The sequence below is a fragment of the Agelaius tricolor genome, unplaced genomic scaffold (genome assembly GCF_023055355.1).
Source record: "Agelaius tricolor isolate 1412-34295 unplaced genomic scaffold, bAgeTri1.0.p SCAF_3, whole genome shotgun sequence".
In the NCBI taxonomy this organism is placed as follows: domain Eukaryota; kingdom Metazoa; phylum Chordata; class Aves; order Passeriformes; family Icteridae; genus Agelaius; species Agelaius tricolor.
In genome coordinates this window covers 66,636,358-66,660,931 of record NW_027269263.1, presented here as the reverse complement: position 1 = coordinate 66,660,931, position 24,574 = coordinate 66,636,358, and the positions used below count along the sequence as shown (strand labels likewise).

The following is a 24,574-nucleotide window of genomic DNA, read 5'->3' as shown; positions in this document are numbered from 1 at the left end:
ATTTTATTACTATTAAACTTTTAAAGTTTTAAAACCAAGTGATTGGCGTTTTTCACAGTCACCCTCCATAGCTCCAGCCTCTGTGCCTTGCACCCGTGCTGCTGTGCCATTCAAATGCTGCTCACTGTGGCAGTCCATGAAAGGATTTTGCCTTTGTTTCAAAAATCCTGCAGTGGACGTGGAATTTGGCTGAGGCAAAAGAGCCCCTGCTCATTAAAGTGGACAATTGCAGCTCTTGCCTCTGCTAGGATGTGGAGGGTACTGACACCAACTACAAAGTGCTTGTTTGGGGGATGTGATCCAGGACAGGCTGGAGAAGTGGGTCTCTGTAGGGGGATACAGTATGGGTGGTATAGAATGTAATCTTATCCCCCAGTGAGGTGCAGCTGGAGCAATTACTGAAGATTAGGAGCAGGCCTGATCTTAACAGGCCACACCTGTAGCCAATAAGAGCAAGTGGTATAAAAGAGTGGATTGGTGGGAACTGGAGTTAAATGATGGCCCCTGCAAGGACCAGGAAGAGTCAGTGCTTAGAGGAGCTGCCTATGAGAAACATTGAGGCGGTATGAAACTCTGGCGGTATGGAATCCTTGCACTACAATGATAATAGAACTCTTGATATATAAGACAATGGGTCTCTGCTAACCTGGTGAAGTTCAAAAAGGCCAAGTGCAAGGTCTAGCACCTGGCTGGAGGCAATCCCAAGCACAAACACAGGACTGAGAGCAGCTCTGAGGAGGAGGACTCGGGGTGTAGCAGGCCATGGGCCTGCTAGGGCCCTGTGGAGGGCAGAGGCCTAAAGCTAGGAAATGCCAAGTCATGGCAAGCCCCTATCTTCTGCCTTTGGACCCCTGCTTATCTCTCTGTAAGCTCATAGGTCACTTCTCCTAACCCCTGCAACTGGACAGTTTCTGATTCCTCTATACCCTGTATAATGGGCTGTTTTAGCCTGGTTCAGCAGAAGAGCTGTTGCTGGAGCCCTTTGCAGAACACCCAATAAAGACATTGCTTTGGGTGTAGAACATCAGAATGGCCTTCTCCTCTCTCTCCCTTTGTCTGCCTGCCTAGGCACCTAACAAGCCAAGAGCTGGAATCACAAAGAGCTGATAATCATTAAAAGAGCTGATATCCCTTAAGCTTGCTATGGTTGCCAGCAGCTGAGAGCTTGGGTTCTTGGGCAGTCTGTCCCCATAAAGGACTGAGCTATCTGGCCCATGCAGCCTGCTCGGGGGCAAATCTGCACCCAGCAGATGCTGAATCATTGGGGTGTTGGATAATGAGAAGCTCAGAATGCCTGGGCAAGGTGCACTCACAGCCTGAAAGCTCAACCACATCCTGGGCTGCATCTCAAGGGTGACCAGCAGCTTATGGGAGGGAATTCTACCCCTCTGCCCTGCTGAGACCCCACCCTCAGTGCTGCTTCCAGCTCTGGAGCACCCAGCGCAAGAAGGACGTGGAGCTGTTGGAGTCAGTCCAGAGGAGGTCATGGAGATGCTCCAAGGGCTGGAGCCAAGCTGGGAGTGCTCACCTTGAGAAGAGATGGCTCCAGACAGACCTCAAAGCGTCTGTCAGGGCTTAAAGGTGTTCCAGGAGAGCTGGAGAGGGACTTGGGACAAAGCATGGAGGGATAGGACACAGGGAATGGCTTTAAACTAAAAGAGACGGGGTTTACTTTGGATATTAGAAAGAAATTCTTTATTGTGAGGATGGTGAGGTCTTGGCACAGGTTGCCCAGAGAAGCTGTGGCTGCCTCATCCCTGGAAGTGCCCAAGGCCAGCTTGGATGGGACTTGGAGCAACCTGGGATAGTGGAAGGTGTCCCTGCCCATGGCAAGGGGTGGAACAAAATGGTCTTCAGGTCTTCCTTTCCACCATGACTCTTAAGATTTTACATAGGGAACCCTTTATAGAGGTTATATGTTGTTTGGAGTTATCAGAGAGTGAAAGGCCAAAAATCCACACACTAAAAAACCCCTAAATCACTGCCTGGCAAAAAGCACCTAGACCTAAACCTCATTCAGGGAGAGCAGAGGGAAATTTTTGTGATTTTTTTTTTTTTTCCTATTTGCTGTCTAATTTAGGAGAAGTCTCCTCCGTGGTCAGCATGAGCTCCATGTCTAGAAAATGAGGACAGTATTGGATCCTTCTTTTGTGCACTTAGACCAAACTCTCCACTAAGGAGGTAATTTCTCATCTGTGCCTCTACAGAACTGAACACAAGAGGGCTTTTCTTCTGGGTGAGATTTCAAGGTACCACTGCAAAATAAAGGATCTGTGAGTTTTCTTCTGTTTATGTGCAAACCCTTTTTATTTGCTTTTTGGAAACTGTTTGAATATTTACTTGTAAGAATGTCTGCAGAAAGTTAAGTTGTCAGGAGAATTGGTGAGAATAAATATTCATGAGAATACTCTCGTTTCAAACACTTTTGCGGCCATCTGTAAAAGCTTTTTTTATTATTCAAACAATGCTGAGCTTTTTGCAGATAATTTGCCAACAAAAAAATAAAAAAAGGAAAGGATGTTTTTCCCCCTTTTTTTTTATTTTTGAGAGGCAGCTGATGCTGTAGTGGCAAAATCATAATTTCTGATGTGTGATTTAATATCCAACAGTGATACAAATAGCCAGGAAGGGCTAATGAGAACACTGCTGATGTGCTATCAGAGAGACAAAAATATGTTTAAACCAACTATTTTGAGCAGAGAACAAATTAGTAAAAATACCACCTGTTTGTGAATAATTAAGGCAAACAAAACATTCTCAATATATCAAATAACTTGTTTATAGCAGCAATTCTCTTTAATGTTGCTGTGATGCCTTAATGTTGTTACACAGCAACCTTCTGCTCATCAGGAAAATTCTTCACTGTGGGAATTTTCCTCATGTGAATCAGGAGTAACACAAACAACTTTTCCTTTATTGGTCTTTTTATCTAATATCTGTGTTTTTCATAATCATATCAGCAGATAATCTCCAAAGTGCTCTGGCTCTATTATAGCACACCTGCTTTTTAAGGAAGACTGGTAATCTCTTTTTCATAGGAAAGGAAGGGTGCAGAGGTAATATTTGCCCCTTGCTAAAGGCAAATCTGGAAAATAGGATTATACTCAAATGTCTTCTGTATCACCATTGCCACAAAATTATTTTTTCTGTTGATATTCTGTTTCTTCTTTACATTAAGTTTGGAGCTAAAAGAGAGGGGAAATTAGGAGGATCGTTTTTTTCTTAGATTTCCCTGCACAAGGACTTCTCACCATGGTTGGGGAGTTGATTGTGCACCATGAGTTCTATTGATCTGACCCAGCTGTGAGTTTCTCTTTTTATTCTTTTCCTATTCCTCAAATGTTTTTGTCCAAGATTGCTAAAACATTTGGTGTGCTGTTAAACTCCACATTATCCTTCAGCACCAATTTCCACAAGTTAATTATTCATTGCATGTAGCTGTTTCAAAATCTTTAATTGATATGTCTTTTTGGTTATGAGGCTGTGTAAGAAATTTTGCTTCCCTGCAGTGCTGTGTATTCCCGTGTGCCCATATCTCAGATTCCTAGGCTGTCACTTCTGCTAAAAGTCCTGGGGCCAGATATTTAATTTGTCTCTATGCTGAGAGGTGGAATCTGCTTTAAAAGTTGTTGGGATCTCTCACTTTTTCTTTAAATAAGGATTTTTCCACAGCACCTTGAATCTACAAGAAATTTCACCTGAAAACATCCCAACAGAATCTGTTCAGGGCTGCTGGAACCCAGGACATTGCTCTGGCTGCCCTGGAGGACTCGAGACCCTGGCAGGGGGCTCAGAGACCTTGGCACGGAGTCAAAAATATCTGTGGCTTTGATTTGAACCCATGGAAACAATTCCCAACTTTGTGTGAGGAGTTACAAGCCACAAGAGTTTGAGCAGAATGATAGTGAATTTGTCACAGGATGAAAAAGTAGAATTTTGGAGTTTTTAGAATGGGGGTTCAAGAAGCAAGATGGAGGAATCTGAGCATGTTCTGTCTTTCTCCTTCTTCTTGAACCCCCATTCTAAAAACTCCAAAATTCTACTTTTCTACCCTGTGGTAAATTCACTATCATTCTATTCAAACTCTTGTGGCTTGTACATCTTCACACAAAGTTGGGAATTGTTTCCATGGGTTCAAATCAAAGCCACAGATGTTTTTGACTCTGTGCCAAGGTCTCTGAGCCCCCTGCCAGGGTCTCGAGTCCTCCAGGGCAGCCAGAGGAATGCCCTGGGTTCCAACACAGGGCATTTCAGTTTTTCTGAAATCAGTCACTGGAAACCTTGAACAATTCATAGGTGCAAAGGAGAGAGTTTCCTCCTGGCCCATTGCCCCAGGGTGGGAAGGAAGCAGGGACCCCCTTCATGGTGCCCAACCCATCGTGGGTGAAATTCAGGGCTCAGGGGATGAAGGCAGTGAGATTCCAGCATTTCCTTCTGCAGCAGCACTGATGAACACTTGAGGGAAGCAGTGTCCTTCCAGAGGAGGCATCTCCAGCATTCCAGGGACCAGTCCTGCCATCGTGTCCTTGTGCATCTTCTTGGCTGAAACAAGTCAATGTGACAGCAACAGGGAATGGGTCCACAGGAAAATCCTCTTTTCTCCCTAGCAAATAACTTGCAAGGTTTTTTTTCCCGTTCTTTTTCCCTCTTTATTTAATTTTAATTTTTTTTAACATTCTGTCCCTCATCTTGAGCTATTATTATAATTCTGAACACTTCTGAAGTGACTGGGTCTCTGCTGCAGACTTTGTCCAGATTCTGATTGATCAGCAGAGACATGGATCAAGAAAACCTGGCATTTATCTGAGGGAGAATAGCAGCCCAAGCTCAAAATGAATTTTCTTTCTCCAGATCTTTGATACATAATCTTAGAATTTTAATTTGTTTTTAGATCTACCATGATAACTGGGAGTCAAAACCAGCTGGGTACTTGTGTGGTTTGTGGATGGAGGAACAGATGGATTTTAAGCACGGACTTCACAAAGCTCTCAGTTCTGAAGGACTTTGTACATATCAAACCTGAACCAAAATCAATAAGGATACATCTCATCCCATGCCTTTATACCATGCCCTGCCTTAGATCCCAATTTGGATGTCACACACAGCAGTGAGTTTGGGCCCAGACTCTGAATTTATGATGAAAAAATAAATTTCCCTCCACACTCCTAACAAAACTGGCTCACACTCTGCAGCTCCTGTCCTCCTGCTCTCTCCCCCTCATCAATTCTCTTTTCCCTTTTACACATCAGCTGCAAACATCTCATTTGACTGGGATGCTGAAGGCAGGCTCATCTCTGGCAGTTCCAGACTGTTGATTCAATCAGCTCTTATATCAGCACTAACATAAGGAAGTGAAAAAGTCTCTTGAATTTCATCACTGTGCTAAAAAACTCAGATGGATTTCTGGAAAGATTATTCTGTTTGCTTCACTAGGTTTCATAAAGGTTTGTACACAGCATTTAAACTATTATTATTTACTTTTAACAAGCCATTTATTTCCTCCTCTCAACTGCCTAATCAATACTGCTCTCCCATCTGTTCTGAGATCCTGACATCAGCAAATTTCAGTTCTCTGCTGAGTGAGTAAAAAGGAAGGAATAATTTAAACACAGTGAGTGAATGAGAGAAAAAGAGACTGAGATGAGCTAAATCTCCATGCCCAAAGATGGCCAGACATGCAGGAATTGTGGATCCAAGTCCTCAACTTGCTAAGGACGTTGCTGAGAGCATTGAAGGAAGATGCTAGGATTCAGAGTAGATAAAAGTGGTTTCTTTCCCTCACAGGAAGAAAATTTTGATATTCATAAAAGCTACTTGAGTAAATTTTATTTCAAGTCAATTTGTTGAGGCTTCTGGATTTTTCTTTACTTTGCCCTGGAACAGACCCAGAGGCTTCACCCAGGCATGAGAGAGTGCACAACTGGCGCAGAGTGACTTCTGAAATAATTCTGGAGAGGTGAAATCCCCCCTCTGTGAGCTGAAAGGTGAGAGAAGGATGAACATCTGCACATGCAGAGGGGTGCAGAGGAGCAGAGGGTCGATCCAAAAGGAACAGGTCTCAGCCCTTTGCTGCCCTGTCATTGTCAGGGACTCAGGAGGTACCTGGAATATTTTACAGTGGTGTAAATCTGGAGTAACAACACTGAATGTTTTGGATGAGGTCACTTCAGCATGGGCTGATTTCTCCTTTTTTGGAGATGGCAAGTCTAGGAAGAGAGGGATCAGGGCAATATCTTCAGCCTGTTGGCATTATCACCAGGAGCTTAGCCAGAATATCACAGAGATCACACCTGGGTTTACTTCACCATAAGGATTTTTGAAGGAATTTTGTATGAGTTAGAGACAAGATCTCTGAGTTTTTTAGATGATGTGATTATTTTTCTTATCTTCTACATAGACAGGAAGTGTGAGTTTGGTTCACATCTTTACTATATAGTTCAGAAGATTACAAGACCCATAGTTATAAGACTTACTAGCAGTGTTTTATTGACTAATAAAACACTGCTAATAAGGATATTTATGTTTTTGATCCAAATGTTACATATTTTGTCTAATAGACTCATATTACAGTGTAAATTTTCTTAGTCAATCATGTTATGATACACAAACTTACAGGACTGTATGCTAAACTTCTCGTTTATCTTTGTAATTACTTTTATTTTTTCTATATCTTTAACTCTAAAACTCTAAACTTTCTTCTTCTTAACATGTCTCTGCTTTAGACTATAAATCCACATTCCTGCTTCTAGTACTTAAGTTTGGAAGTCTTTTCTAAAGTCTCAGATTAAATTCTGTGTTTAAGTCTAAGCTTTGGTTTACAAGCCCAAAGTTCTAAAAATTCCCTACATTTCTGATTCCAACACTTCACAACATTTTTGGTGCTTGCCATCAAGGTAATAAACCCTCAGCACTCCATGGGCAGGCTGTAAGAGGGTTATAAGTTTCTCTGACAGTAATAATTAGTCCTCAGTGACTGTAGAGGGAGCTGAGCTTGTGCTCAGTCAAGTACAAACACCTACACTCCACACACTCTATTGCAGGTGTAAATCACAGATTTCTACAGCACTTTAATGTCACCTGGGCTGCAGATGTGTCACAGACACAATATTGGCTCAGTCCTGGTGTTGGTCTTACAGGCAGCTGGAGAGTGTTTTGTTGGAATTTTTGTTGATCCCCTTTTTGGGATGGGATCAGCCTTCCTCTCCATGTGCCTCTGCTGATTGTGTGGGAAAACTCCCTGTCCTGTTGAGCTGGACCCTTGGAGCTCCTGGCAGTGTTGGATTAATGGCTGGAATCCATGGAATTAGAGGTCCTCTTCAGTCTAAACAATCCTATGATCCATGATCCCTATAGCTAAAATCAGATGAAAAAAATAAGGCTTGTCCTATCATGGAAAATAGATTCCAAACTTAAAATTCAGCTCAGGTCTACAGACTGTGAATAAAAGGGATCCTTACCACATGAAATAAGGTTTATGTTGTTTGCAGAGCCACATTCAAATAAAACACTTTCCAGACCTCTCCTCTGTAGCAGCAGAAGAAGCACAGGGTTAATCCAAAATCTCTAATCAAACGACCAGGCAGATGTTTGGGGCTGATTCCCTGGTGTAAATCGGGAATTGTGCCAGGGATACTGAGCTACATCTGTGGTAAGCCACGGTGGAAAGCTGCCTCCACTGCAGGGCTGACTTATTTCTTCTGGAAATGAAGAGCTTGGTCATAGTTCCACCACTCCAGTGTCAGTGTTTGGCTGAGCACTGATGGTGAGTAAGAATTGTGCATTTCAGAGAGCGACTCCACAGCAACCAGTCTTTATTATTTCTTTATACCAAGAAAAAAAAAGGGCATTTTCTCCTGCACTGGCCTTCTGCAGCCCCAGCCTTGAATTTTCCTTGTCACCTTCTCAGCTATGTCTAGACATAACATTTTGGAAGACTTTGGAAGCACGAGATCTTAATCTCCCATCTGCTCCTGTGCTGATAGAGCCACATCACAGCTCCCCAGAGCTCCATTGGAGACCCTCCATTTGGAACATGGCAAGTGCTGCAAGGTAAGTGCTGCTGCTAAAAGCAGTGGTTTGAGCTGTTACAGCTGCCTCTCTTCAGTGGTTATTCCACATAAGTCTGTGAAAGCATTGCTGAGTCTCAACAAGGAATTTAATTGAAATATTAAGGCATTTAGTTGTCATTTCAGAAGGTTCAATCGTTGCTTTTGGCTGTTTTTCAGCCAAAGCTGCTGAGGTCTTTTGTGGAGGCTTTCTATTTATTCCTTTCTTTTCAGTACACCCAAAGAAAAAGAAGCAAGTCTGTGATTTGGTGTAGAGACAGCCCAGCACAAAGGAAAACCAGCATTCCTCTTGCCATCTGAATTCCAGTGTCAGTGGATCTCCTGAAGAACCAAACCACATTATTGAGCTTTAACATCTTTATGAGAAAGGTGGCACTGCTGACCTCTCCCTCACTGCCTCAAAAACTGTGCCCAGGGATTTATTATCCCTGTGATGATTGTGTGCTCCATTTCCCCCGTTTTCTCAGGTTTTTTCACTCTTTTCATCCTGCCCAGAATGACCAGAACTGAGTTGATTTGCTGGGTGGATTATTGTTCCTTTTCAATGAGCATTGCTATTTTGTTCCTTTTTCTCCACTGCTTTGGCCCCATGACATTTTTTGGGCAGGAAGAGGGGAGGCAATGAGAGGGTTATATCTTGAACAATTTCACCCTGGTGGAAAATACCAATAACTTAAAATAAATATGCTCACTGAGATATCACATTATCCTGCTGAGCTCATGTACAGAAGAGATAAAATGGCTTTTTTAGAACGGATTTTTCTTTCTCCACCAGCTGAATGGAATATCAAAATACACAATTTAAAGTAACTGTTAGAAAAAAGGTTACACACGATGCTATCAACAGAAGGGAGCTGAAAATTAAATGGAAATGATTACCAAAGAACTCATTTCCTTTGCTACTGGGAGGCTAACAGCAATAATAAAATAGAATTTAGAAGTGAAAGCTGAGATTCTTCCTTTGATGTCTGAATATTTTCAGTTTATGTTCCTTTAAAATAAAAGGCCACATCGTAAATTAAATGTGATACTTAATTTTTATTTTCTCTCCACTCAAGCAGCATATTTTCCTCTAGGTGATTATTAAAATAATGATTCACCTCCCCAGCTGCTGTGTACTGGCAGGTTTTTGTTTAGGCAGAGGAGCAGCATGAATTGGGAGATTGCTGGGTCCCAGACAGGCAGAACCCAATTGACTCTTGGAACAGAGATTAAGGGTTGGTTTTTTTAAAATTCAACCTGTGAAAATGCAGAATGAGAAAGAGCTGATGCCCTTGAGCTTAATTGTAACTGAGCACCTCCTGTGATGGAATCACAGAATGGTTTGGGTTGGAAAGGACCTTAAAGCCCATTTCATTCCACCCCCTGCCATGGGCAGGGACACCTTCCACTATCCCAGGGTGCTCCAAGCCCTGTCCAGCCTGGCCTGGGCACTTCCAGGGATCCAGGGGCAGCCACAGCTGCTCTGGGCACCCTGTGCCAGGGCCTCACCACCATCTGAGTAAAAAAAAAAAAAAAAATTCTTTACATCTGATCTAAATCTACCTTCTTTCAGCTTAAAAGTGTTTCCCTTCAAGAGCAAAGACAGTTCTCAAAAGTACTGAGCTTGGTGTCTCTCTCATTATCACTGCTTTAGTATGGGAGCAGGGAACATGCTTGCCAGTGAAAATGGGAATGCTGTGCCCTCATGTCCCCCTAAATGAGGATGGACCAGGAGGAGGGAGGATTTCCTTCAGGAAGTTTCTTTAGCAACTGCAGAAAACATGTGGATTGCTAACTTTTGATGTTTCTTCTGACAAGACTTGACTGGTTGAGTGCAGGTGCCTGCTGGAGGGTGAACTCCAGGCCTGACTCCACTGCTTACAGAGAGGTGGCCATGGCTGTTGGGGGTATTTGGGGGAAATAGGGCTGTGGGGTAAGTCACAGGTTGTAGGGCAGACACATATGTAGGAAAAGTCCTCCAGGATAACCCAGGGTGTCTCAGGGGTGCTACCTGACTAAAAGCAAACAGGTAAACTGCATTCCTCTACTATAGACAGCCTAATTACAATACTTGAACTGGGACATGAATCCAGATTCAAAGCAGAAATATTTGGATTTCTAGGTGAGATGTCAGAGCAGGAGTGGCAGCTCTGTGCTGCCTGGGAGGCCAGATCAGAGCCCTTCTGGTCTCAGGCTGTCCCATCCTCTGTAATCTCCAAAAGTTCTGTGCTTTGGCTACAAAAGCAACTCCAGGATGGTACTGATGGCTTTGAAAGAAAACAGCAGAGCTCTGACTGAAACCAATGGATGAAGGGAAGTGTTACATAACACTACACCAACCTATATCCCTCTTTTCTTCCTTACTTGCCTTTTCTGTGCTTGCTTCACCTTCCACAGCTCAATGCTGTTTTTCCCTTTGTTTCACATCTCATCTATTTTCCAATTCTATCTTTGTGTACATAAACACTGAGGTGATGTAGAAGATAAAGGACTCCAAAGTTCCTGTTACCAACAGTGGAATGGACCCCATTACAGTAGGTACAGTCACTGGGCTGCACCCACTGCCAGTTACAGAAGAGCTAAAAATACACTTACTTCCTGTATTTCACCAGCTCTGCTTGTGCTGTGATGGACCAGAGATAAAATTTCTGTGTAAGCGAGGTAGAAAATCTTCCTGAGCTCTGCACTGAGACCTCTGCAGGCTTCACACCACAAGACACACTTTGAGCCACACTCTGATGATCATCTGGTGGCAGCAGGTGATGTGGCATCCCTGGAGTGAAGGAGCAGGTAAGGTCCCAGCTGGGATCTCTAATGTGGGTTTTAGATGTCCAAGGTACAAAAAAATTACAAAGGGAGGAGCATTTCAACTACCAGGACCCCCTCTTTGGAGTTGTGTTGTTGGACAGGGAATTTTGGTGACACCTCTGTACTGCAAGAGTGTCTTGTAACAACTGGGCAAAGTGGTCTTTCCTTTCAGCACAGGCTGCAAAGAGCGTGGTGGGGTGCAGGACAGAGCTTGGTTTTCTCTTCTGAATGCTGAGGGGCTGTGAGACCAACCCAGCCCCTCTTGGAGGTCTTTGCAGGAGTGCTGAAATCAGGGCTGTCATTGACAGGTGACTCCCACTCATCCTGATTTGGTGGATGCCAACAAGTAGGAATCCATACATCCATCAGGTGAGGCAGTAAGACTGAGAAAGGAGCATTTGGTTGCTGGGGGCTCCCAAAACCTGACTTGAAGCAGGTGGTGCTGGAGGTCAGGCCCTGATGTTTGCTGGTGCCGTGGTCCTGCAGTAGTGCTGTGATCCCACAGGGCTCCAGAACAGGATTGAGCCTTCAGCAAACAAATAACCAAACCAAACTCTATTTGTTTGAGCCTTCAGCAAACAAATAACCAAACCTGTCAAGCCCCATCTACTGTGACAGTGTTCACAGGGGCCCGACGATGAGGGAAGAGACGAGGATCTGACTCCATGTTTCAGAAGGCTTGATTTATTATTTTATGATATATATATTATATTAAAACGATACTAAAAGAATAGAAGAAAGGATTTCATCAGAAGGCTAGCTAAGAATAGAAAAAGAAAGAAGGAATGATAACAAAAGCTTGTGTCTCAGACAGAGTCTGAGCCAGCTGGGCTGTGATTGGCCATTAATTAGAAACAACCACATGAGACCAATCCCAGATGCACCTGTTGCATCCCACAGCAGCAGATAACCATTGGTTACATTTTGTTCCTGAGACCTCTCAGCTTCTCAGGAGAAAAAATCCTAAGGAAAGGATTTTTCATAAAAGATGTCTGTGACAATCTACTATGCCATAAAATGAATATTTCATGGCGGAGGGGAGAGAAAAAAGAGAAATAAGATGGGCATGGAGGTGCCAGGTTCAGGTAAGGCAAAGGAGCATCTCTGTGGGTACCTGGGCTCATTTCTGTGTGGGTGCTTTCAGCCCTCCCTGGCTGATATCTCTCAATCACTGTCACCACAGGAAAGCGTTTGCTGCTCCCCACGTCACTCTTCACACCCCCAGGCACAGCTGGGACACACAGTGAGCACGTTTGTGGTGCACTGTACCCACCTCCCCCTGTCCCTGCCCCCATCCTCAGTGGGTTCATGGGGTTTTCAAGCTGAAGGTGCCTCGCATAGAGAAGCGGGTGCTGCTTCTTGTGGTTTGCATCAAAAGCTTCACACTAATCCTCATGCTGGGCCTGCTCTAGCAGTTACTCAAGCAGTTCCTTCACAAGTCATGCTTGTGGTTCTATGGGACCACAGCTGGAGCGCAGAGAGCCCTCCTTCTGATCAGAGAAGTGTTAAAACTTGTTTCTCTTCAGTGACTTAAGCACAAGAGGTGAACCAGCACCCTCCTCCCTTAGTCTATGCTCTTGGGTTGTCCCTGCATTGGTGTCAAGACCAAAATGCTCTGCTGCAGCAAAGAGAACATCCCTAAAAGTCCTTCAGGGATACTGCCAGTCTTCAAATGCTTAGAGATGCAGTCTCTAGTCTGGATGAGGCTGGCCAGACTCCATCAGAGTCATGGACACACTCAGGCCCTCACGTGACTTGACTGACCCTCATTTGGGGGTCAAAGGAAGATGTCCTAAGTCACCCTCTTTTAATAAAAACCTCTGCACATCTCCTCTGCAACTCCTCTGAGATACCAGACCCCATTCAGAGCTGTGTCACCCTTTGGTAGTAAAAGGGAACATTTCACTCTCTTCCTGGGTACCTTTGCACAGCATCAAATCCTTGGTTTAGATATTGCCCTGTGGAGTAGTTACAGTTGTTCAAGTAGCTTGCTGCTGCTGTGTATTTATGGGTTAAAATTCCCCTGGGGAATGTTCCCCAGACAGCACAGAGCCATTTTAATGGCTTTTCTAAGCACCTCTGTTCTTTGTCCCTGTTGAATCACTTCAATGCCCATTTCCCAATTATACACAACATTTTATTAAACTGTACAAACAGCATCGGCATTTAAAAAATTCATGTTAACCGTTCTGATTAAACATGATGATCACCTCCACAAACTGTGAGCATAGCTGCCCCCTCCTGTATTTCACACAGCACAAACAAGGATTGCATCAGAGTCATTGGACTGAAACCCTTCTCAGGGTGTTCTGCTCTTCTTGTTGACTTCAGGCACTTCAGCCCCTGCTCCTGCTGGATTCTGTGCCTGCAGTCACTGCCAGTGATATCCCAGCACTGCCTGCAAGGCTGCACTCATCCTGTTGGGAGCTCCAAATTGACAGCCTGGACCAGCAGAACCAGGAAAGCACCTCTGAAGGGAACCTGATTTTGGGATAACTCACCTGCCAGAGCTGTTCTTCTCCATGGACTGGAGGCTGATGCAACAAAGCTCCAAATGAATGTTCTTCAAATAGATCCCAACACCAACTGGAGAGACTGCCTAAGCCCAAGTTGTTACAAAATCTTCTTTTTAGGCTCTGACTTGATTTTGACCCAGCTTTGCACAGGTATCTCAGTGACAAGCAGTAACTGGGTGGTTTCACACATCTCCAACCTCAGAAAACAGTGCACCCTTTATTTAAAAGGATCCCATGATGAAAGGATCATGGAAAATACTTTTTATTTAAACCCACCCACATTCCCACAGACTGCAAAGGGATAGCACACACAGCAAAATGTCACAAGGTGGGGGTGAGGGCCACCCTCACCTGATGTGCCTCCTTCCCTGTGACCATCCTGTGCAGCTCATTGACCTGTGCCCAAGAGCTGGGACATCATTTAGAGAAAGAGAAAGTAAATCAGCCTTTGCAGGACCAGTTAGCACCGTTCAACTTAAATACCCCAATTCTGTGACTGGAAGGCCACTTTTGCAATGCTTAAACAATGGTTTGAGGAAACATTGCATTTTTCTTATGTGGTTTTAGGGTAAAATGTCAGAAAGCCCCACTGGGGTCTTGCCGTGAGTCTGATGTGTCAGAAGACACTTAAAGCTTTAGAACAGGGTTCTTGAAACATTCTGCAACTTCCCATCCTTCCTGCTCAGGCACTAAGTGTGAACCTCTGGTTTTCTGTACCAATCTTGGCACTCCCTTTGGTAACGATCCATTGAGATGTGGAATGGGCACCTGAAAAAAGTCTCTTTGTCCCATGGAGAAAAATTGAGTCCTAACACATGTGAAAAGCATTTTTAAAGGGTGTAGGAAGCAAATTTCTTTCTTCAAAGCTGTGCACACTTTGGCAATTCTGCACATGTACAAGTGGAAGTTACCAAAGCATCCAACCTGAGTCTTCCCTGATACCCTCAGGCCTTGAGCAAACCACTTTTCCTTCAGAAGAAGGTGGGTCTGGGTCACAGTTGCAGAAATGGGCACTGACATCACCAGAATGCTCAAATATACTCATTTTTCCTTACAGGGAAACCTGTTGGGTGGGTGTACAAGTAGTGGGGAACAGGTTTTGGCACCTCCTCATTTTCAAATGCTTTCTATTTCAAGAACATTGGGAAGAGAGAACAAAAGATACCACAAAGAAACTTTATCATCAATGAAGAGTGGGCTGGCATCTGCTATGGCCTGGAAAAAGTCAGAAGCCTCCAGGCATGGTACAAACTTTCACTGAGGTGGTTTCTTTCTGGAGGGTTCTTGATAAAAACAACCATGCACAGTCTTCAGCTGACAAAGTGCTACTCAAATCATTACAGAGAATTCCTTCAGTAAGGTAGATCTCAGGAAAATATTTTCTCCATCTTAGGGTTCACAAAAGAGAAGTTGCTGAACATATTTTGGTCCATGCTGTTAATCAGTGCTCTGTCAGCACAGGACAGTCTGGGTTTTTCATTTAGGAATTCCTTGTCGAAGTTGCTACAGTCACTTGGAGATTTCTTCAAGAAAAGGAAAAAAAAAAAGATATGTCAAACCACTAATAGTCAGATCTTTATTCCCATGGTACTGGCCCTATCAGGCTGCTTCCTATGGGCTCAGCTCAACCTTCAGCTGGGAGCCAGTAAATATAAATATAAAGGAGGCACTGAGCCTGTGATCCAGGAATTCTGCCAGGCAGGGATGTTACAGCTTTGTAACATGGCAGACTGAACTCACCAATTGCATAACAGTTGTGGAAGACTGTAAAATGGAAGTATGATGTGCTTGTCAAATTAAATTCTATTATTGTTATTAGCAGGACTTTAATAATTTAACAAGACTGTTATTAATAGCCAGGATTATTCTGATGTAGCCAAACACTTGGTTCCTGAACTGTTTTACCTTCTGCAGTGCAATGAAAGGCAATCCCTGTTGTGGTTCTATTATTTCTAGAGTCCCATACTGTTGTTATCAGATTTCTAAAGTCCCATACCTCCTTGGTGTGTTCTCATGGCTGCAGATCTTCACAGCACAGACTCCTTCTTCTGCATGTTGCTCTTTCTTAGTTCAGAGCTCCTCCAAGGCTTTCCCTGACTGGCTAACCCACCCCCTTTTATCCCAGTTATCTTCACTGGTCACAAGTGCAGCCCAGTTAAGCACATCACAGCTGCAGCCCATCAAGGACAATTGGGACCTCCTGGGGCAAAGCCTCTATACAGATATTCAAGTCCAATACATGCATTTTGCTAGGACTCAAAGGCCACCTCTACTATAAATCCCTTCAGAATGGGCTGCAGTTCTGAGGTGAAGGGAAGGTGTTACCCTGCTGCAGTAACTGGGAAAGCAATGAGTAATTTACGGTTTCCCAGGTGTTGGCATGTCAGACCTGGGCTCGCAGCCACCACCAAGCAGTACTGTGAGGATCAGCCAGTAGAAATGCACAGTTTAGAAGACCTGAGATGGGTGGAAGTGAAAGAAGATCCATCCTTACCACTCTTGGTTTGAAAGGAGGCTCCATCCTTCTCTCTTCCAAAGCTTCCCAGTTGATTTCCCGGAAGAAGGCGTGCTGGCGGATGTTCCCTCTCGCCCCCAGTCTCCTCTCAGGCTCTCTTACAAAAAGCTGGAATGTTGATCCCATAGGTTAAACTCTCTGATGATAACACAGGCATAAAGCAGGGTGGAATGTGTAATTATCCAGAGTCAGTGCGATGAGAAGAGGCCGTAATGGAGAAAATGTTGGGATTTTTTTTTTTTCCTAAACAAGGAAGTTTACTGATTGGTATTAATATGATTCCTACCTCTAATCCTGACAGAAGTACAGGGTGTTTGGGCAGAAAGATGGCAGCATGTGCCCCAAAAAGAGATGTTCAGCATCTCAGTCTGATGTAACCCTTAGTTTGAAGTATTTTTCCCAGGAGTTAATGAGCTTTGCACCTTAGGGACTGCTCTGCAAATAAGCTGATCTCTGCTGGTGTCTGTGAGGAGCCACCATCACAAATCAGGAGAAGAATACACCCAAATCTCCTTATGGGAGAGGTGTGGTACAGGAAAGACAATGACTAAACTACATCTGTTCCTCTCTACAACAGCTGAAGATAAACAAACTGAAGACAGTAATTCTGGCAGAAAGGCTTTCATTAGATGGGTGGTGATTCTTACCTTCACCAAAATGTCCTTTGCATCCTTGTCCAGCCAGCGAGGGTAGAAGGGGTTGTCCATGCGGATGGACTGGAAAAGCTCCTCCTCATCTTGGCCATGGAAAGGGGATTGGCCAATGAGCATCTCGTACAGGAGGACACCAAAGGACCACCAGTCCACAGAGGTGTTGTACTTCTGCCCCAGCAGTATCTGCCCAGAAAGAGGAGCCACAAAGGCAGAGGTAAAATGTCTGACATGAGTTTTTCAACTTCAGGAAGGTGGCCAGAGCATGGCCTTGCAACAGCTGCTCTGTCAGAGATGCTTCCCCCTGCCTGCAGCAGGAGCCAGAATTCTGCCAGTGGAAATCTGGAGCAACGAGGCACAGCCACACCTGGGTGCCAGAACAGTCCCTGGCACTACAGACAACAGGCTGCATCTAACTCTTACATTAATTGAACAAATCCTTGGCTACCAGAGAGATCTCAACTATAAAAGAGGACAGAAGTCATCTTTAGCCTGCTCTCCAAGGGTTCAAATCAGGCTTGTGAAGTCCAAGAGGACAAATGGTCAGGAATCAGCATCTTGGGATTGATTCCAGTGACACAAGCTGAGTTTTAAAATTACAGATGTGGCAGCTTAAAGGTACTTCAGGACTATCAGTCACTTAAAAGGGTGTGACTCTACCCCAGCAAAATCTTCCCCAGGAAAAACATGAAAGGGGTTGCTGATCTGTCCTCTTGAGAGACCAACTGGGTTTAGATGGAGGAATGGGAATTTGTCCTCAGTCAGTCCCATGGTTTGTGCCTTTCAGTGTTACTTATAAAGTGACATCCAGCTGGAATGATGACTTTTCCAGGGTCTAAAGGACCATCACCAAGTTCTCAAACTTCCTCTCTGGAGAAGCAAAATTAATCTCACCTGCCTTTAGACATCTGTTGTGGAGATATCTGGAGCTGGACCACTTATCACTAGCTCCTTTTATAGCCAAGGAAGGAAATTCCAGTTTTAAACATCTAATTAAATATCCACCTGCTGTAAAATACAACCCCTGTTTGTCTCCTTTGGCTCTCAAAGAGCCTCAAAAACTTGCTCATATATAGATTTTTACATTGCAGATACCTAAGGGTTCACATGATGACTGTGGTGTGTAGGATCCTTAGCAGAAGTTTAGATCTGTAGAGGGGAAAATTTAATTTTGAAGCACAATCTTTACTCTTGAGCCCATGTTTTGGTTGCAATGGGATGCTCTATACTCCATCTGTCTCCAGAAGAGGAGATGCCAAAAGGACAAAAACTAGATTTGAATATATGCTGTAATATATACAATGAGCTGTAATATATACAACATGCTGTAATATATACAATTCCACTCAGAGCCAAAAAAAAAAAAAATCAGCAAGAACCCTTAATATATTTTTTCTGGATCATTTACAAACAAAATCATCCTAACCTTTCCTTCTGAAAAAAGAAATTATTTTTATAAGGCTTTATCTTTAAAAGTCTAAAGTATCTGGAAATTGAAATTGAAGTGTTTTGTGGCACTCAGAAATAAAAATGTTTATTTTGTTTGAAATTCTCTGGGACAAAAATAAACTCATTAATTTAATTTCGGGCTGTCTTTTTTCTGGTCAGATTTTTTTGAAATGAAAAAAATTGCTTGTCTACTGACCCATACCTCCCTTATTTGCATGGCTGTGGCCAAGGTGCTGGGTCTGTAAAAAATTACAGTGGCAGCAGCTGCAGTGAAATACTGACAGAGTCCAGTGCTCCTGCCTGTGGCAGGAGAGATGATCCATAAACTCCAGAAGTGCTTTCAATATAGAGATAAAATGTTTTACAGGCACTCATTGAATCCCTAAAATAAACATAGCGTAGAAATAAAACTCTGAGCTATTTCAGTTTTTTCTATAAAATAAAATCACAGAGAATGGATCAACTCTTGGCTATTTTTTTTTTTTTAGGAGCAAAAAAAAGCTTGATTGCAGAGCACACTTACACTCATTCTTAGGCAACAGAAATCCAATTGATTTGAAGAGACCCTTGAGCCAGCAGTGGTGTAACCTCAGCCAGACTCGAGCCCTTAGTGCACAGTGAAGGACCAATGAATTACAGCAGAGGGAAAAAAACCCCTAAAGGCTTTGACAACTCTTTGGAAAATACCAATATCCATCATGAAAACACGAACATTACAAAATGGGATCTTGAAAGGTAAATAAATGGATTTCAGACCGATGTCAGACATGATGCATGGATGACTTGTAGGTTTTTCTCTGAGCTAAAAAAATATTTTCTTTGTCCACCTAATTAGTCAAAGCCTCTCCATAGTAAGATCTATCACTGTGTGAAGTCATCAACTTAAGAAAACTCTCTCTTTTCTGGAGAGATCTAGTTCAAAACACCTAAATTTTCTAGGGGAAAAAAAGAGAACAAGTTTCTGTCTGGTTAAAAATTGAAATAAGGGAAAGGGCACAGTCAGCATTCCTCAGGCTGTGTCTGTCCCTCAATTGTAGGATCTCTTGGGGTTTCTTCTGCCATGGTCCAAAAAGAATTTCCATTAAGCATTCTCTTTCTTGGTTTAAGCCAAGTTCCACTTGCACCAAAAAATGAATTAGCCACAAAAATAAGCAATGCCAAACAGCAACACAGACTCTGAGCTGTGCTGAAATCCAGTTTTTGGCCTGGAACTGCCCCAAACCAGGTTATTACTCTTTGTAACCTCCACCACTGCACAACAGTCACTTCTGGAGATGTTTCCTGCCCACAGAACTCCCTGTGCCCCACACCTACCTCAGGGGCAATATAGTCAGGAGTCCCACAGAAAGTGCTTGTCTTTGCATCTCCAAACATGTTCTCCTTGCACATCCCAAAGTCAGCAATTTTGATGTGCCCCTCATTGTCCAGGAGGACATTGTCCAGCTTCAAGTCTCTGTGGAGGAAGAGAAGGAAACAATTTCTTCAAAGTGTGAAGCACACAAGTTATTTTAGCAGGTTACACCTATTGCACTCATTCTCTGCCTCTGTGCAGTGCCTACATGCTGGAAATACAAAGGAAGGCTGAGGGACAAATGAGGAACTGCTCTCTTGGGTCTCAGCATCCCTCTTCTGCATTTCTCTTGTTGCAGCACTGATTTATCTGCTGGAGAGGACACAGAATCATGAAATCTCAGAATGGTTTGATTTGGAAGGGATCTTAAAAATCCCTGAGTTCCAATCCCCTGCCATGGGCAGGGACAGCTTCCACTATCCCAGGTTGCTCCAAACCCCATCCAACCTGGCCTTGGACACTTCCAAGGATCACATCACCCAAGACATCTTCTAAAAGCTGTTTCCTTCAAGGATACACAATAATGAAGCTAAGAAGGGCTTTGTGCCAGCTGCTGCTTCTGCCCTAACACAACCTGGAGAATGAGAGCAGCTAATTCTCACTCTCTCCTCCCCTGGGAATCTCAATATTCTCTCTGAAGCTGCTGCCTTGCAGTGGAGACTCTACAAATTCCACAAGAGGTAAGAACCCACAAGCCCTGCAGAGGGTCAGAATTACCCCAGAATAATCCCAGAATAATCCCAGAACAATCCCAGAATAATCTCAGAGCCCCCACCACTGCTGGGCTGCACCATCTGAACCCCAGGATTTACAAAGCCTTTCACACTCAGCTGCATAGCTGCTGTCTGAGTTTTCAGGCTCTGAGCTACTCTGGGAAGCAAAGAGCCCAGAGAGAGGAAGAAAACAGAAATGGACAGAGAAGGAAATACAAGCAAACAAGCTGATGAATCATGACCATCGGTGGAGAACAAAGAGGTCCTCAAGTGGGAACTAACTCTGAAAGGAGAGAAAAGTTTTAAAGTAGAAGAGGCAGAAAGAAAGGAAGGCTGGCATGGTTTCCATGTTTATTTTCTTAAATCTTTCCTAAAGGTTTTGTTTTGTTTTGATTTGAGATAATGACCCAGGTAAAATTTTGGATCAGTGATGCTGCGCTTAAGTGAGGATGTGGGTAGAATTTGGGTCACCTGTGGTCTATGAGCTCAGACATTCCTGCACTGCCTGGTTTGTGCTACCAATCACTGCTCCTTCTCAGGGCTCCCAAAGCACCCAGACACATTTGTGTGTCTTATAATATATAAAAATAATAAATAAATAATAAACATTATTGTATGTTAATATAATATATAAAAATAATAAATAAAAATAACAATTACACCCACAGCTGAGGGTGTGTTATTTTTCACACTAATTCATGGCCTACACATATTTTGGCCAAAAGGCTAAGCTGGATGGGGCCTGATCCTGTGGATGGCATCCCTGCCCATGGTGAGGGGGCTGGTGATCTTTAGGGTTGCTTCCAACCCAAACCACTCTGGGAATCTGTGATTCTGTGATTTTCCACATCTCAGGCAAGAGGCCTAACAATGAGGCTATTGCAGGGACACCCTCCCTCTGACAACTGCTTTACAACGTGGGGTTTTTTCAGAAATGCTCCTCAAAGAAGGTAATTTCCAGTGCTTGATGCTCCTGGGATAATGGCCTGAAATTGCAGGGAAGATGATTCTTCAGAATCCCTCTGTGCAAAGCTCCTTGTCCTGCTTGGGCCAGGTCCCCATCAGGGTGAGGGACATTGCAGTGTTTACACACTAAATTGTTGTCATGGGGCAATTGTTCACCGCTGCAAGAATATGGCCCCAGACAAAATGGGAGTCATCAATCAAAGAGAAATACAGAGAAAACTGAGAGACATTTGCCTTCCAAGTGGCAGACACTCATGTTGTCACAATTTCCAGCTGGAATGACTTATTTTAGTTACAACGTTGAGATCAATCTCGGGCTGCCAGCACTGCTTTTATTCATCTGGTAGATCGAAGCAAAACAAAAAAACCCATCACCTACAGTTCCCTTTCATTATTTTGATGAGTCTCAAACTCATTGGCTCCAGGGACTGGAGTTTCTGCCAAAAAACACCTCGGCTCATTCGTTAAAATTTAAGCCAATGTTTCCAAACGTGGGTGCCTGAGACAGAACAGCTGGATTCATTATTCTTACAATATCACAAGAGATGTAGCTTCAAAATTATTTCTGTTCACTTTCCTAAGTGCTTAGTTTGCTCTGACAGAGACACTGATGATTCTGTGTTCTCAGCTGACCTCGTTGTCATTGTTTTCAGTGAAAAAGGGAAGAGAGTAGGACCGGTTAAACCTTTTCTCTCAATGCTTGATACCCAAAGCAATATCACCAACTCCTGGGAATGAGATATTTTTCCTATCCACATGCTACCAGTGCCCAGATGTGCCAATTTTCCCTCAATTCCCAAGGCTCCAGACTCTGAGCACCCCTCTCCTTTCAGGAGGAAATAGGTCCCAAACCCCATTTGGGACACAGCACTGGCACAGTGATTCCAAATAAAAATGTGAATTACAGATAAAATGTCAACATTAGCTCTGCCATAAAGTCACCATGTCCTGCAGATATTTTTAATCAGATTTTCTGAGAAGACTGACTAAAAATAACAGACATGGCCAAGTGATTTGTGCACTTCAGAAATTTTTTCCCTTCACTCATGGAGAATAATAATTAGAGACAGAAAAGTTGCTGAGGCCCCAGAGATCATCTTAGCTTAATGCCACTGATATTGATCTCATGTTTATGCAATCACCATCACTGGTCAATAAAGACTATAAATGGCTCCCACATGAGTACTAATAAGAATCAAAACTCGTGTTTTAAAGGGAAAATGGATTGTGAGCAAGTCATCCACTTTCAGCATTTGCTCTAATGTTCATGCTACATGACAAACACTGAAATGAGCTCATTTTGGGCTCAGCAAAACATCATTGCTGTAGGGAGCTTGCTCATTTATTTGTGACAAGTTATTTGTTTTCTGCTTTAAAGAAGGCTGCAATGTAGTAACTGAATTTTGCCATGAAGTTGAGCTTCACCAGAGCTCCCCAGAAATTCAGTTCCTCCTTTTGGCCATGGGAAATCAGACTGTGGCCTAATTTCTGGTAGAACTGGGCACTTCCCATACACATTTTAACACAGGCCTGATGAACCTAAAAATTCCCTCTGCTCTCTGCTTACTACAAGAGGAACTTAACAGACAACTCAGATTCATGATGGTGAGATGAATCTCATCTCCCTACTGTGCACAAAATTAATCCAAAATTAAGATATATCACTGTCTCCCTGCTTTTGTTACTTGGGTTGAGCTTGTCACCACTGTCCCAAGGTAACCAGCACAGCAGATGTACCAAATTTCCTGTGTCTGACTTGACCTTGATATGTTGAAAGCTTAAACCAGGTGCCTACAGTGGGTGCTGTGTGAATAGCTCTATAAATGCAAAATGTAAAAAATAAATCCCAGGGTTTGTTTTAATGTTAACTGAAATAGAACTGGCTTCTGAAAGAAGGATCAAAACTGCCTTTTATACAGTCTCTCTTCAAAATAAAACACCCAAATTATGTAGAAGGGAAATCTGCAGGGAGTTGCAATGCCAGTAAGTACAGCCAAGGAACAGCCTCTCAGCTGCCATTGGTCCTTGCAGGGAAAAGCAGAAAAGGTTTAGCATTTAGAATATTAATTACACTAAAGGGTTAAATTACCTGTATATGATGCCCTTGGAGTGGAGGAACTGGAGCCCACAAATGATTTCAGCAGCATAAAACCTGGATGACAGAAGGCACAGGTCAGAGCAGGAGCTTCCCAAAGGTTTTTTCAACTAGACCCAAAAAGAGGGAAACCTTGTACCCACAAGAGCCAAAATTTTATGTTGTTCCCAGAAGGTTTGGAGTGTCTCCAGAAGGCTTGGGGTGATTGTGTTTTACTGATGGGTGACGTGGGATTCCGAAAAGCAGGGGGGAATCTGGGATGGGGAGCACAGACAGGCTCCCTGCCCAGATTTATGACCTGCTTTTCAAATGAATCCTGGAATTCTGGAATTATTTAGGCTGGAAAACCCCTCTAGCATCGAGTCCAACCATTAACCCAGCACTGCCAAAACCACCACTAAAAACCACATCCCTAAGTGCCACATCCACATTTCTTGAACACTTCCAGGGACAGTGATCCCACCACTTTCCTGGACAGCCTGTTCCAATGACTGACCGCGCTTTCAGGGAAGAAATTTTTTTCTGATTTTGAAAGCTTATCCATAATATGGGATATCCAGCAGGCTGGTGGCCTTTCTCTGGAGTTTTTTTTGAGCTTGAAGTTGTTGTTCTCAGCACATTTTGACCCAAAGGTCAAAGAGGCAGCATCAGTGTGAAGAATGAAAGTGCTGTCCCAGAAGGGAATGAAACCAGAGGATCATATCCCCCTCCAGTGTGGCACAGCTCTGCTCCCTCAGTCTTCAATGCATTGGCCCTTAATTCTGGACATTCAAATGCATTTGAAAAATATCATCAAACACTGATTTAAAAGACGGTGTGGGGTTTTTATTATTAAATTATTAAATAAACGTAATTCCTATAGTGGTTTAAACATTGACTCTCAAAATACCTTTTGCTTGCAGAAGGATCAAAAGCACCTTTCATTTTTTCTAATTCTTCTATTTACTTTAATCAAAACTAAATACATATTTAATTCTCTGCTGGTATAATAATTTTTTGTTTAAATTTACCTTTTGTGCTTTTGATAGGTTTTCACCCCATCCCCTTAAACTTGAAGGGGGAAAAAAAGGAAAATCCCATTACTTCTAACAAACAACAGCTTCATCTCTGACCACTGGGCTGGGAACCTCAGCTTAAGCAGGTCCTGCAGCTTGGCTACAGAGTGTTGTAAAGAAGCAAGGTCATGTCTGAGTGAAGCCAACTGTGTGGATGGAGTCTAGAAGTCTTCTGTGGGAGGGAAAAGAGGATGGGAAGTGACTCACTCCAGTCCCTCACTGAGCTGGGAGGATGTCCTGCATGGTTTTGTTGGGTTTGGAGACAGCTGGGATAGAGAGGCTTCCAGCACAAGCATCATCCCCACTTTTCAGCCGGGCAAGGTGAAGAGAGGTCAAATAATCTGCCCAGGATTTCCTCTGCAGGGCAGTGGCAGAGCTGGGAATGAAATCAGGTCAGGCCCAAAGGCA

The 24,574-nt window shown here is 43.4% G+C and overlaps 1 protein-coding gene across 1 annotated transcript in view; it reads right to left on the bottom strand.

Annotated features, from left to right (window-relative positions):
• Window positions 1-14,534: 14,534 nt before the first annotated feature.
• The window catches only part of PRKCQ (protein kinase C theta), a 55,447-nt gene continuing 45,407 nt past the window's right edge, over window positions 14,535-24,574 (bottom strand). Inside the window, exons 15-19 of the mRNA XM_071424151.1 lie at window positions 23,106-23,168; window positions 19,301-19,439; window positions 16,535-16,723; window positions 15,867-15,995; window positions 14,535-14,895 (exon numbers count right to left, since the gene is read on the bottom strand). Coding sequence (XP_071280252.1) covers window positions 14,740-14,895; window positions 15,867-15,995; window positions 16,535-16,723; window positions 19,301-19,439; window positions 23,106-23,168 — 676 coding nt within the window. The 3' untranslated portion in view covers window positions 14,535-14,739. The remainder of the gene's footprint in view (window positions 14,896-15,866; window positions 15,996-16,534; window positions 16,724-19,300; window positions 19,440-23,105; window positions 23,169-24,574) is intronic.